The sequence below is a fragment of the Mesoplodon mirus genome, assembly GCF_964341445.2.
Source record: "Mesoplodon mirus genome assembly, chromosome: 12".
NCBI classification, from domain to species: domain Eukaryota; kingdom Metazoa; phylum Chordata; class Mammalia; order Artiodactyla; family Ziphiidae; genus Mesoplodon; species Mesoplodon mirus.
The window spans coordinates 36,578,300-36,593,171 of NC_138988.1; the positions used below are offsets into that span (position 1 = coordinate 36,578,300).

Consider the following 14,872-nt stretch of genomic DNA (forward strand, 5'->3'; position numbering starts at 1 on the left):
TAAATAGACATTTCTCCACAGAAGATATACAGACTGCCAACAAACACATGAAAGGATGCTCAACATCTTTACTCATTAGAGAAATGCAAATCAAAACTACAATGAGATATCATCTCACACCAGTCAGAATGGCCATCATCAAAAAATCTAGACACAATAAATGCTGGAGAGGGTGTGGAAAAAAGGGAACACTCTTGCACTGCTGGTGGGAATGTGAATTGGTACAGCCGTTATGGAGAACGGTATGGAGGTTCCTTAAAAAACTACAAATAGAACTACCATATGACCCAGCAATCCCACTACTGGGCATATACCCCGAGAAAACCATAATTCAAAAAGAGACATGTACCAAAATGTTCATAGCAGCCCTATTTACAATAGCCCAGAGATGGAAACAACCTAAGTGTCCATCATCGGATGAATGGATGAAGAAGATGTGGCACATATATACAATGGAATATTACTCAGCCATAAAAAGAAATGAAATTGAGCTATTTGTAATGAGGTGGATAGACCTAGAGTCTGTCATACAGAGTGAAGTAAGTCAGAAAGAGAAAGACAAATACTGTATGCTAACACATATATATGGAATTTAAGAAAAAAAAATGTCATGAAGAACATAGGGGTGGGCCTCCCTGGTGGCGCAGTGGTTGAGAGTCCGCCTGCCGATGCAGGGGATACGGGTTCGTGCCCCGGTCTGGGAGGATCCCATATGCCGCGGAGCGGCTGGGCCCGTGAGCCATGGCCGCTGGGCCTGCGCATCCGGAGCCTGTGCTCCGCAACGGGGGAGGCCACAACAGTGAGAGGCCCGCATACCGAAAAAAAAAAAAAAAAAAAAAAAAAAAAAAAAAAAACATAGGGGTAAGACAGGAATAAAGACACAGACCTACTAGAGAATGGACTTGAGGATATGGGGAGGGGGAAGGGTAAGCTGTGACAAAGTGAAAGAGCGGCATGGACATATATACACTACCAAACGTAAGGTAGATAGCTAGTGGGAAGCAGCCGCATAGCACAGGGAGATCAGCTTGGTGCTTTGTGACCGCCTGGAGGGGTGGGATAGGGAGGGTGGGAGGGAGACGCAAAAGGGAGGGGATATGGAAACATATGTATATGTATAACTGATTAAATTTGTTATAAGGCAAAAAATTTAAAAAAAAAAAGAAATATTTACATATGTATATATATTCTCTCTAAATTTTATACATACATATTATATATAATGTAATATATAACAATATATATGTATATATTACAATATAATACACATATTATATGTATATTTTACATGTATTTTCTATATATATATACACATATATTTATTTATATTTATAAAACAAATGTACCAAGTTATAGTTCATCAAATGAATATATCCCACTGAGCGGGGTGAGAAGAACTAAACCAAGTTACTTTTGAACACAGTATTTGGACTATATACACCCTCTCTTTTTTTTTTTTTTTTTTGCGGTAAGCGGGCCTCTCACTGTTGTGGTCTCTCCCATTGCAGAGCACAGGCTCCGGACACTCAGGCTCAGTGGCCATGGCTCATGGGCCTAGCCGCTCCGCGGCATGTGGGATCTTCTCGGACCGGGACACGAACCCATGTCCCCTGCATCGGCAGGCAGACTCTCAACCACTGCGCCACCAGGGAAGCCCCCCACTCTCTTTTTATTTTTATTTATTTATTTTTCCCACTCTCTTTTTAAAGAGAAAAAGAAAACTAAACAAATATCAAAGATTACTTAGTAGAGTTTTTCCTCCAAAGGTATGGATTAGCAATTGAAACTACTTTCTGTGTATTCCAGGACTGAGCACATAAGCAAATATACTATGAGGAATAAAAGCCAATTTTCTTTTAGAAAAAGAAGTAACAAATATGTACAAGTGAGAATGAGCCCTGTGGCTTGAAGTCAATATGAAGGTATCAGTATGAACTCATGTTTTTTAACAGATAGATATATAATAGATAGATAAAGACATGTGCATGGAGGTTATATGTAACATAATGTAATATAAGAATATATGGTATGAGGGGCTTCCCTGGTGGTGCAGTGGTTAAGAATCCTCCTGCCAATGCCGGGGACAGGCGTTCAAGCCCTGGTCCAGGAAAATCCCACATACAGCAGAGCAACTAAGCCTGTGCGCCACAACTACTGAGCCTGCTCTCTATGGCCCACAAGCCACAACGACTAAGTCCATGTGCCGCAACTACTGAAGCCTGTGTGCCTAGAGCCTGTGCTCCGCAATGAAGAGTAGCCCCCGCTAGCCACAACTAGAGAAAGCCTGCGCACAGCAGCAAAGACCCAACGCAGTCAAAAATAAATTTTAAAAGAAGTTTAAAGAATATATGATATGATATAAAATAAATAAATAATATATATATATCTTAGATCTGTCTGCTCTAAGGACCTCAAAGTATTGATTTCCCAGTAGCAATAGGCACATCTTAATGTCAAAATCTTAGCTTCTAGGGGGCTTCCCTGGTGGCGCAGTGGTTGAGAGTCCGCCTGTCGATGCAGAGGACGCGGGTTCGTGCCCTGGTCCGGGAAGATCCCACATGCCGCGGAGCGGCTGGGCCCGTGAGCCATGGCCGCTGAGCCTGTGCGTCCAGAGCCTGTGCCCGCAATGGGAGAGGCCACAACAGTGAGAGGCCCGCTTACCGCAAAAAAAAAAATCTCAGCTTCTAAATACCATTCCCTACCAAGAGGAACCGGGGATCCTTGGGGAAACAGCTAATTTCAGGGCTGGGTCTGGGAAAGTAAGATGAGGCTGGAACTTTTTGCTGTGCCAGAAAGTAAAAGCATACTCAATGAACAATAAGAACATATCAAACGGACACAGGAATCAGCCTGAAGAGGCTCCCACTGGCCAAAGCTGGGACAATTTGAGCATCAAAATTAAAAATGGTAGTAACAGTTTATAACCCTTGGAATAAAATTAAGAATCCATGAGTCCATACTGATAATGAGAGATCTGGAAATGAACAAGAAATTGTTTGGGGCCCAAGAAATCCATAATGCAGTGAGCAAGACAGCCCCAAACAGATGAGCATGGAGGGAGCATCCCCCCTCCCCTACTGGGCAGCACTACTTCCCCACTGGACAGCTCCCTGGAGGAGGTGCTGCTCTGGTGTGGGAAAGGGTCTGGGGGGGGGGTACTCACGAGGGCCCTTTGTGCATCCGAGGTGTGCTCATGGCCCACTGCTTGATCTTGTTCAGGCTCTGCTCATTGATGAGCCGCTGGCCCTCAGAAGGCATACAGTCCACATACAGGTTGTATAGCAGCAGCGCCTCCGTGTTCTTGCGCAGGGCGTTGGCCTGGACCACACGTTGTGTGAACACACGTGGGTCCTCAGCACAGAAGAGAAGCTGGATCCTTGGCACCCAATACTGGCAGATCAGGAGGGGTGGCCTTCCTGGGGTCGGGTGGAGGGAGAAAGGAACATGCAGTGGGGCCCTCTGGGCAGGAGCACTGGATTCCAGCCTGGCTCTGCCACTGATGCATGGTGTCTCTGAGCAAGTGACCCCATCACATCTGTGAAATGGGTATGACAACACTCCCTGAACTGCCCACGTCACAGGTTGTCATGGATGGATGTGAAAGTGCTTTGTAAACTGTAAAAAGCTGTGTACAGACAAGGAGTTACACAGTGGTGGCTATTCAAGTGCCCATTCCTGATGCCACACCCAGGGCAGACATCACTAGTTGCTGGGCCTCAGGCTCCTTCTCAAGATGACATTGAAAGAAGCACTGCCAGCTGCTGAGAGCTGGCATATCAAATAATGGCCAATTGCCCTTCCTGGGGTCTCTGAGTGATGTGTCCTCTGGTTCTCACTGGTTGGGGGACAGACAGCCCCAGGACAACAGAGCAAGGGGGCATTCAGACCCGAGCTGGCTATACCCTGGGCAAGGGTTGGCCTCAGTCACAGGCCAGGCCGGGCCTGAGCTGGGGGTCTGCCTGAGGCAGGGGCAGAGACCTCGTACCTTCAGCCGTTACCCCTCCATTCAGGATGGGCTTCCCCATCTCATCTCGCACCAAACCATCCTCATTCGTCTTGTGCACTAGGTACAGCTTCTTCTCCTTGTCATAGTCCAGGACGCCAACATCGCACCATTTGTACGTCAGCTTCTGACTCTTGGGGTCCTCTGAAACAGGAGGGGAGCCCACTAGTGCTCCCTGCCATGGGGTGGGAAAAGGCCCCTGCATGTGGGCAGTGGGTGCTAGGAAAGGTCTCAGTGGTCACTAGTCTGGCCTCTCTCCCACCATGCTGACCCCCACCCTCTGGCAGCAGAGTGGGGAGCCTACTTCCTTCCAGCTGAGTTTGCCTCTGGGGAACCAGGCAGGTCTCTCTGCCCTGATGCTCTGTATGACTCCATCGGGGCAGAGAGAGACACAGGCCAGCAGGGCTGGGACAGGAGGCAGGAAAGCCCCAAGCAAACAGGGGCTTGTTTGCTTAGTCCTTGTTTGCCTAGCCCTGTTGAGGATCTAGGTGTAGAGCTTATCACGTCTGAACTGGACCCCTTCAAGGCCGAGGGAAGCCCTTAGGCTGCATGTGGCAGCTGAGCCCCCAGGGCTCCTCCCATCAGGGCAGGGCAGGGTAGAAGACTGCTTCCCTGCAATGGCCTCAAAGTGGGCCTCAGGGGCTATTTGGCCAGGATGGGCCTCCCACCCTCTCCCTGGGCTGAAAGCCTTTGACTACTCCAGCTCACCTCTTGCCACTGCCTCCCTCACTCATTCCTCTCCAGCCACACTGGATGTCTGGCTATTCCTATAACTTTGGAGCTTGCTCCTGCCTCAGGGCCTTAGCATTGGCTGTGCCCTCTGCCTGGAACAGTCTTCATCCAGGTCACCTCGATGCTGGCTTGTTCCCTGCTCAAGTGGCTTCTCCTTGTAGAAGCATCTCTGCCTAAAATAGCACCTTTGCCCCAGGCACTTTCTGATTTGTTACCTTGTTTGTGTGTCTCACAGAGCCTAAAGTCATACTGTGCATGCATCTTCTTCGGGCTGGAATTCCAAAGAAATGCTCCCACTGACTGATGCCAGGTAGATAAGTAAAGGAGGCTGCTGTGGGATATACCTCACCAGCTTTGGCTCTGTTTTGCTTTTCCCTCCTCTTCCTAATTAGTTTCCTTTTTGAAAATGCTGACCTTGTCTTGACTCAGCTTAAAGGAAAAGATGTCACAAGAAGCCCCCAGCAGAAAGCAGAGGTCTGGCAGAAACGCTCCACCATTAGTGCTGCCACCCAGGGCCAGGGCCCATATGAAGCAGTGCAAGCAGAAGCACTTCAGGGAAGCCACTGCCTGGTACATTTAAGGTTAATACAGTCCCAAACCTTCTGGTTTTATCACCAGGAATTGGAGATCTGGGAACAACTGAGTTAAATTATTTTTGTAATTAAGTCCAAAGTAAAGGGAACATTCTGGGTTTCTTATCTAGTACAAAGAAATTGATTCTGGCAGTTACATGTTTTTAAACTGAAACATAAACTTACAGCTTGCACAACGGACTCGCTGTGGGCCCCCTGGAGGCTGAGCAGTCTGAAAACCAGCATGGCTCTCACAATCCTATCTCCCACCTGGGCGCTGGCCCACTGGGCCCACTCCCCACTCCACAGCTGCATATCTACACACTGGGCAGGGAGCAGAGAGGCCTTCGCCCTGTACATGGGGACAGCCACCTCCAATCTCATAACCCAGACCTTCCTAGGATGCCTACATAGAGAGTAGTGATGCCAGCCATGGTGGCAGGCCAGGGTGGTGACCGTGGAAGGTCAGCCTGGCAGACAGCAGCAAACTGGAGAGAGCTTCCACGGCCCCCAGGGCAGACAAGGGCAAGATTTGGCAAATCTGTGCAACATCAGTGTGGGGATGTGTGTGTGGGTGTGATAGCGGTTGTGAATGGGTGACAGTAGGCATATGTGTTTGTGTGCTGAAAATTTGCATATGAGTGCATCTGTGTGTGTGTGTGAGGGATGGTGGGTGAATGTGACAGTGGGCTTATGAATACGTGTGTTTGAAAGCAAGTATGTGAGTGTGAGTGTGACAGTGTGTGTGTTGTCCATGCAGAGGTGAAAGCCAAGAGGCCACAGTTATAGGTGGAGCAATGCGGTTTCTGGGGCACGGGATGGAAAGGCTTGAATTGTGCCCCTTATACACATTTGAACATGTCTAATAATCTTGCATATTTTTCATTGCCAATAAATCAAAGACTTTTTTTTTTTAACATTAGACACCATCCAGCTGTCCCTTCCCCAGCCCACCCACCCATGTCATCCCTGGTCCCTGCATTTCCTTCTATGCGGCCAGCCCGCTGGCCTGTATCCCAGCTGGGAGGCCTCAAAATGTGGGGCCCCCACCTCCCATGGTTGAGGCCCCAGGGCAGTCTAGGAGTCTATGGCTGGGCTGCCAGGACAGGATGGTGCAGACAAGATCCTGTCCCCCTGCCCTTGCTGGCCCTGCTCACCGTGCCCCAGGAAGTCATCGGTGGGCAGGAGGGCTTTTCCAGGGACAGGTTTCCTGCTCTGAGACCCTGGCTCCAAGCCCATGTTGATCCACTCACTGGGAGTCCGGCAGTCAAACTCCTCATTGTCAAATACCTGGAAGAAAACAGCAGATGCTGGGAGCAGGCGGCTCGCCCTTGGTGGACCCAAGTGGGCTGGGCATGCCAGAGGGTAGGGGCGCCTGAGTAGGTTCCTCCCCAGATGCAGAAGCTGAAGACTGGGGCCCAGGGGCCTGAGTGCCTCCTCTGCTGCTCACAGGGGTCTGTGGAGTCTGACTCTATGAAACCCTGTCCAATCAAGCCACACTGAGGTTCAGGCAGAGGGGTATCTGGGGATTCAGAACAGGATATGGGCTCTCCCCCACCACTGGCCAGGATCACTCAGCTCAGGTCCAAGGGAAGCGGTGGCCCTTGGATTTTCCTGAGCACCCACCCAGACTCAGAAACAATGGAAGATCAGGTTGTCAGAAGGCCATCTTTAGTAGGGTGATATGCAACTCTGTCTCCCCATAGGGACCACCAGGCAAGAGATACTCAGGACCATGGAGAGGAAGGGCAGGGAAGTGGATGAAAACCAGAGCAGGCTATGCTCCCTCTTCCTCCTCTGGACTCAGTTTCCCCATTGGTACCCAAAGGGGCTACAATGGTGCCTTCCTCCACCACAGGTCTCCCCATCCCCGTGACACCAGACGCAGTAGTCAGGGAGGCCTGAACACTACTCCACAGTCCAATTGGGCTGCTTCTTGGTGCCCGTGGGTGGGATGGGGACAGAGCTCATGTACACAGGGTTCCCAGGCTCCCAGGGAAGAAGCAGGGAGTCAGCGTCCCAGGGGTCCTGGGGTCCCTCCTGCCCCAGCCTAGGATGCCTGAAACCCCAGGAGTGGGGGTAGCACTCTGACTATGCAGTTGTCCTGTTTGACAAGTGAGTGCTTGTGATTGCCATGGGATCCCCTTCTGAGTCTGATCCCTCCGCTGGAGTCCTGCACCCCCATCTCCTGACCATCGGCCCTCTGTGGAAGCTGGACTCACCTTCAGTGGGAGATAGATGGGGAAGAGCGGGTCATGACCCTGCTCAATAGTCTGGGGGTGGTGAGGGTCTGGGTGCCTGGGCATGAGCTTGTCGGAGTCAATGCCCTCGCTGGCCAGCAGCTGCTCAATGTCCAGGCTCAGGTACAGCCGCTTCCTCCTGGCCGAGGGAGACAAGGAAATCTCATGACAGCTTGGCGCATGTGAGGTGTCTCCATGGGGGTCAGCAAGGGCCCAGGGAGTCAAGGCAGTAGGGGTGTGGCCCAGTGACCCCTCCAGGGCCCTCTGCCCTTCTGGGACTCATCAGGAAGTGGAATGGTGGCTGGGGCTGGTGTCCTGGGCCCCAACTGCCCTTGCATCCTGCCTGTCAGTTCCACCACGTTGACTTAAATGCCACCCTCCCTGATTCCACAGCAAGGAAAGCAACTCATTCCTATTAAGAAACCCAAGGGCTAGAAGATTTGAACACTTGCACACAGACCCATCTTAGTAACCTCTGCCATGAGGATGATCACCTAGTTGACTACTGTCCCTCACCCCTTGAGGTGGGTGGATGCCACCTCCCAGAGGGCAGGCCCTCCCACTGCTCACGCAACCATACCTACCTCTCAATCTCAATCTTGCGGGGGCACTGGCCCGGCAGCACCAGGTAGGGCACCTGCACCTTGGGCTCGTAGGCCTGCAGCGGGAAGTCAGTCTGGATGAGCAGCTTGGTGGTACACCCGATGTGCTGATGCTCCAGGTGCTCCTCGAAGTCCTCAGGAACCTCAAATGTTCTGACTATGGGCAGGGGCAGGGGCAGGGGCAGGAGCTGCAGGGGCTCAGGCTGGGGCCCAACACCCCCAAAACACAGTGCTAGGCAGGTACCAGGCATGCAGCTTTGGGGCATGGGAAGCTCAGAGCTGGCCTGTGGCAGTGAGAAGCCAGATGCGCACCAGGCTCCCAAGGGATCACGAGCCTGGAGGACAAGGGCCTCCAGAAGGTCTGTTTTGGTCCTGCTCGCTCTGCCCAGAGCCAGCATGCTCAACCATTCCCCTCCTTTCTGCCCATAGTCCTGGTGCCAGCGGCTTTTGCTCAAGCCAGATGCTGAATCAAACCACCAGTGAGGATTACAGCTGGATAGGAAGGCGAAGTGGTAGCTCCCTGCATGTCTGGGATGGGTTCCTGCCATCCCTACCCCAGAGGCCCTCCCAAGCATCTTGGGGTCTGAATGCCATTCACTCACTGGGACTGTTTCCAGACTCAAGACATCCTGGATATTATAGGAGTGGGTGGCACCGCCACCTCACCCCCAGGCGACCCTCAAGTCACAAAATGGCCACCCCTCCTTAGACAGGCTTCCATTCCAGGTCTGAGGGCAAGGGAGCTGGTGAAGAGAGACCCATTGATAGGGTGACATTCCAGTTTCCCGGGACTCAGGATGTTAAATGGGAAGGAAAGTCTCAGACAAGCCAAGACCATAGCGGTAGGGACGGGGGTGCAGGAAAATGCTTCGGGGATGAGCCACCTTTCCCAGGGCCTGGGTGGGCTCTGGACAGCTCAGTGATGGCTCCGAACAACTCCCCTGGGAGGCCCTAGTCACCCCCTCCTTGGGCCTCACGTCTCTGGGGTCAAGATGTAGTCACACCAGAGGAGGGTCTACCTTGGGGGTACCCACTGGGGCTCTACAGAAGCTTCCAGAGGCTGAGCAGAGGCCATCCACCTGCAGCTAGGTCAGCTCTCTTACCAGAGCTGTCAGGTGCTCGGGGAACCCCACGCTACCAAAACGGCCCGGCCCAGGGGTAGTTTTCAGATCCCTAATCACCTGCTCTTGAGCCTATGGGTCCATAACACATTCCACACCCAGGATCATGAATTCCTGGGCCTGGTCCTGCATCTCAGGAGCCAAGAAGGAGCCAGGGTGAGGAAAGCAAAGCCCGGCCCCCGCCCCTGCTGGTCCAGGAGCCCTAGGCAGGCTTCCCAGGCCTTCACGTAGCCTTCTGACAAGAGCCCTGACTGCCGCCACCATGTGACCCTACCGGGCTGCTCTTCCTCACTTGGGTGGGGCCTCAGAGCTGCTGACCAGCCCTGCCCCAACCCCTGCCATGGATGGCAGGAGCCCCATTCCCAGCTCCCCCGCAGCCCTTGATCTGTGGTTTGTAACCATTTTCTGGGCCACAGATACTTGTGAAACTGCTGACCACAATAGGCTGGGTCCTCAGGTCACTGCACAGAGGCGTGTACATGTGATGTTTCCTGTGCCACTTTTGGGGATTCATAGGCCCCCAGGAGGACTGTGGGTCTCAAGAAGACAAATCTGGACAGTGCCAGCACAGAGCCAGGCCTCTCCTGGGGGTACAGTGGAAAGACAGACTGCTGGGACCATGCTGATCGAAAGGGCGTCCTGTCCACTGGCCAGCCAGAAGGGCACCCCCCCACCAAATCCTCACTGCCTCTCAGGGCCCCACCCAGCTCGCTGCCTCTCTTGGAGCCACCCTCTCCTCCCCTCTGCCACTGGGGACTGGTCCGCGCCATGCAGACCTGCCCCACACCTTACAAGACTCATCACGGAGCCTGAGAGGAGCGTCCTCCTTCCCCTCTTTGGCAATGAAATACTGGGCACCTTCCTGCTCCAAGCCCTGTTCTAGGTGCTGCAGCCCGAGCCAGGTAACAACTCAGACACAGTCCTGACCTCCTCCAAGCCCACGTTCCACGTTCCAGAAAACACACATGTCAATGTCCTACTGTCCCCAGCCAGGCAGAGGGAACTGGGGACCTGGCCCTCAGCAGCCCCATCACACCACGGTGCCCTTGTCACACACAGCTCTGCCAAGAGTCACAATTAAGCAGCTGTGCCTCACCGAGCACTCACCATGAGCTGGGCCCCTGCAAAGCACCTTGTTTCTTATTATCCCCATTTCACAGTTGAGAGGATTGAAACCCTCAGCCAAGAGGAGACAATCTCCCTAAGGCCAGAGGCCCTGCTTCTAAAGGCACCCACCGACCCACCCAGCCCCCTGGGCACTGACCTCTTGGGGTGAACTTGTCAAGGTTGGCCTGCCGCAGGAGGTCCTGGTTCGTGCAGGGGCCACGACACACTTCCTGAAACCAAACCCCATAGCCCTGAGGGAGCATAAACATCCCAAGGACAGGCAGGATCTGGTAGGGCCCCCAAGGCCAGGTGTCTCCCCCAAGCCCACCAGGGAGCATCCCAGGGGCACAGGGACAGGGAGGAGGAAGAATCAGTGTAGAGGAATTTGCACAATTCCTCATTCAGAGGCCACAGTAGGTGACAAGCTGTGGCCACCTGGGACACCCCAGGCCCAACCCCATTCTGGTCGTGCACAGTCCCCCTCCTCACTCTGAGAACACTCCTGGTGTGTGTCCAGGGGCTGAGCCACAAGACAGAGGTACTGTAAGGCCTGCAGGTGTCTCTGTGTATTCCTCCACTGCCAAGGACACTCTGGGACCTCTGGCACAGTGGGTATCAATGGGTCCTCGCCCTATCTCTATTGGTCCCTCCCCTGCCTAAAACCACCGTCCAGGACACACAGGGCTCTTTGAACTCTCCCCTAGTTATATCCCTTCTCCGTCTTCCCCTGCCCTCCATCTCTCTCCTCTTATTTCTACTCTCCTCCTCCATGTAGGCCATGGCCTCTGTCATGGATCTCAAGGCTCTGTATCTTCTGTTGCCCCTGCCTGGAACACTCCCCCCAGCCCCTATCTTACCCAGAAAATTCATACCTATCTTGTAAATCTCAGCAGTACACCACCTTGTCCCAGGACCCCCTCCCCAACCAGAGCTGGGGCCGGGGGGAGGGAGTATTTCCCCACCAAAGCCATTGCCCCATGACAATAGGCATATGGATGACAATCCTGGTGTATTGTCACTGGGGCTTAGTCCAGGGCCTGTCACATAGCAGATGTTCAGTAATGAATTGTTGAATGAATGGACAGAGATGGATGGGCAGAAGGATGGGCAGATGGGTGAGTGGGTGGAAAATTGCTAGACAGATCGGTGGATGGATGGATGGATAAAAGGAAGAAAGGGCAAAAAGAACCCTCAAGGAAGGCTCAGGCTTGGTAGGGTATGGCTGCCACACTCACCTCAAGTTTATCCAAGCTTCCAGGGCTGAGGATGTCCGAGTAGAACCCACGCTGCTTCATCAGCGGGTACTTCTTATCAGTGCCCGTCAGGGGCAACTTCAGGGGCTGCCCCAAGTCTGAGGGCATGGGTGGGGCTGCAGTCAGGGGCAAAGGTGGGGTCTTGGGGTCAGGGCTTGGAGGAAGCTTCTCCGACCCAGAATCTGGTCCCTGAAGAATGCTCCCCAGGTTATGTTCCAGGTCTCTCAGACTACACTCTTGGCCCACAGGAATACTGCTGCACTCTGGGCCCTGAGGGGTCCTTCCTGGACTGTGGCCTTCTCTGTTAGGCTGCTGCTCCATGCTGCTTCTCAGGGTGATGTCCCAGACAGAGCTCCTAGGAGAAGATACTGGTGTCACTGGGCCCTTGCCAACCTCTGCTCATCCCCCAGGGCCACCAGGATACAGGGATGCCTAGTCTGCCACCCCACAACAAGCCCCAGCCCCCAGGCATGGATAACGGAGGGAGGGAGTACCCTTCTAATCTGAACAGACACAGAGTGCCAGGAAGGTCCTGCCAGGAGACAGCAGGGCCCTCCCTAGAAGCTGTGTGACAAATGAGACCCCAGAGTCAGAGGCTGAACACTCTACAGATGCCCCCAACTCCACACATCCTTCTGTACTTTCCCACCCTTCTCCCCTGTGTTACAGAGCAAGGCCTGGCTTCTCACAAGGGGAGATAAAGAGGGAGGCCCAGAGTTCACTCACTCAATGAAGAGCCCTGTTTTGTTTTCTCCAAAATAACTTTCATCCACTTGCAGCCTCAGTGACCCTTACCCCCATTCCCCCAACCCCAGCCCCACCCCACCCAGTCCTGCCGGACTGCCCTGACTCTTCCCAGTGTGGGGCACTGGGCCATGCCCTGCATCCCCCATGTCCATCTCCCTACCCATGCCCATCTCCCTTACCTTACCCCAGGAGCCAGAGGACTAAATCACCTCCTGAGAGGTATCCTGACCCTCTGTTGGCCCACAGATACTTCTGCCAGCAACAGAAAGCTATTCATCCACACCCTGGCTCTCAGGATCAACCCAGCTAATGAAACTGACACCCTCTTTTCTCCCCACAGGGAACAACAGATGCACCACTGGATTGCATGCATATCCCGAGGATGAGGGTTTGCAGAGTTTTTATTGTGCGGCAAGCAAGCCCTTGCCAAGCCACTGCTGCTTTGGGTCACCTCAAAATGCACCACCAGGGGCAACCCTTGGTCAGGGGAGCACTATAAGAAACTAGATAAGGGTATGAGGAAGAAGAGGTTTGTGTGTAATGCTGGTGCAAAAATAAAAAAGGCAGTCAGGGAGATCAGATCAAGATGCCAGAGCAGTAGGATGCAGAGCTCACCTCCCACAAATGCATCAAAAATACATCTACATGTGGAATGTTCCTCACAGAATATCTACTGAATGCTGGCAGAAGACCTCAGACTTCCAAAAGAGCAAGAAAATCTCCACGTAACTGGGAAGGACAAAAGAAAAAAGAAAAAATGAGAGAAAGGAAACAGGACAGGACCTGCACCCCTGGGAAGGAGCTGTGAAAAAGGAAAGGTTTCCACACACTGGGAAGTCCCCTCACTGGTGAGGAGATCAGCCTGGACAGAGCGGGAGCTTTGAGGGAGAACGCAGCAAGCAACGGGTTTTTGGAGGACTAAGTGGAGAGAGATCTGCATAGATGGTCAGGGCCATCACCTGGCACTCCCCAGCCTGAGATGCTCATCCACTGAGGCGGGCGGGGGCCGGGGCTGGGTGCTGAGGCTTGGGCTTTGGAGGTCAGACCAGGGAGAGGACTGGGATTGGTTGTGTCAGGAAAGTCTGAGGGGGCCAGGGTATGGTCGCCATAACCGAGGGACCGACAGAGAGGCAAGGCTGGGGGCCGCCCCCGTGAGGAGACGGGGTGGGCCCGCCATAGGAGCTTCTTTCTCCCAGGCTCACTATGTGGCGGCAGGGCACCGCCTACACAAGCTCCAGGGGTAGGTGGAGGGTCCTCCTTCCAGGGCGCACGTGGCCTGCTGCGGCCACCACCAATGAGGGTCCCGCCACTGGGAGCCAATGTCTGTCCCCACCCTCTTAGGAGTGTGCACGGGGGCTGTGCATCTGCATACCCCCTATCAAGGGGATAACGACCAGCACACCCTGAGGAAAGAGACGGCAAGCATCCAAACCAAAAACAGCCCTCATGCCAAAAAATATTAAACCCACACAAGCTATCAGGGATGCTCCCACATATAAATAGCCCTCCAAGACTATAGTAGATAATTGTTTCTCCTAAACACACAGAGTAAGAGAAATACAAGCAAAATGAAGAAGCAGAGGAACCACCACCAGTTAAAAGACCAAGAGAATTCCCCTGAAGGAATAAACAATGAAACAGACCTCTTCAGTCTTACAGACACTGAGTTTAAAAAGGAGGTAATGAAAATACTGAAGGAATTAAGAAAGGCTATCAACAGAAATGCAGATTACTGTAAAAAAGGGACTAGAAAACTAGAAACTATAAGGAGGAGCCAAGAAAAATTAGAGAATTCATTTGCCAAGACAAAAGCTGAGCTAAAGGCAATGAATAGCAGAATAAATAATGCAGAAGAAAGAATAAGTGATCTGGAAGATAGAATAATGGAAATGAATGGGATGAATTGGGAGATTGGGATTGACATATATATATACTAATATGTATAAAATAGATAACTAAAAAAAAAGTCTCAAAAAAAACAGTAGACACAAAGCCAAATTAAAAACATATATAAGATAATATAAAGTGTGCCAAGTTACGCATAATAGGGATTCCAGAAGGAGAAGAAAGAAAGGGGATTGAAAATGTATTTGAAGGGACTTCCCTGGTGTTGCAACAGTTAAGAATCCACCTTCCAGTGCAGGGGACGTGGGTTCGATCCCTGGTCTGGGAAGATCCCACATGCCACGGAGCAACTAAGCCCATGAGCCACAACTACTGAGCCTGCGCTCTAGAGCCTGCAAGACACAACTACTGAGCCCATGTGACACAACTACTGAAGCCTGCGCACCGCAACTACTGAGTCCACGTGCCACAACTACTGAAGTCCATGTACTCTAAGGCCTGTATGCCACAACTACTGAGCCTGCACGCTGCAACTACTGAAGCCCATGCAGCTAGAGCCCATGCTCTGCAACGAGAAGCCACTGCAATGAGAAGCCCATGCACCGCAACAAAGAGTAGCCCCTGCTCACTGCAACTAGAGAAAGCCCGTG

At 52.5% G+C, this 14,872-nt stretch overlaps 1 protein-coding gene across 1 annotated transcript in view; it reads right to left on the reverse strand.

Moving 5' to 3' along the window:
• The window catches only part of DNAH1 (dynein axonemal heavy chain 1), a gene marked incomplete at its 5' end in the record, with an annotated part of 74,225 nt that extends 62,274 nt beyond the window's left edge, over positions 1-11,951 (reverse strand). The window contains 7 exons of the mRNA XM_082637697.1: positions 3,164-3,416; positions 3,986-4,147; positions 6,465-6,597; positions 7,530-7,686; positions 8,132-8,306; positions 10,535-10,607; positions 11,613-11,951. Of these exons, the coding sequence (XP_082493823.1) occupies positions 3,164-3,416; positions 3,986-4,147; positions 6,465-6,597; positions 7,530-7,686; positions 8,132-8,306; positions 10,535-10,607; positions 11,613-11,951 (1,292 nt within the window). The remainder of the gene's footprint in view (positions 1-3,163; positions 3,417-3,985; positions 4,148-6,464; positions 6,598-7,529; positions 7,687-8,131; positions 8,307-10,534; positions 10,608-11,612) is intronic.
• Between the last annotated feature and the right edge of the window lie 2,921 nt (positions 11,952-14,872).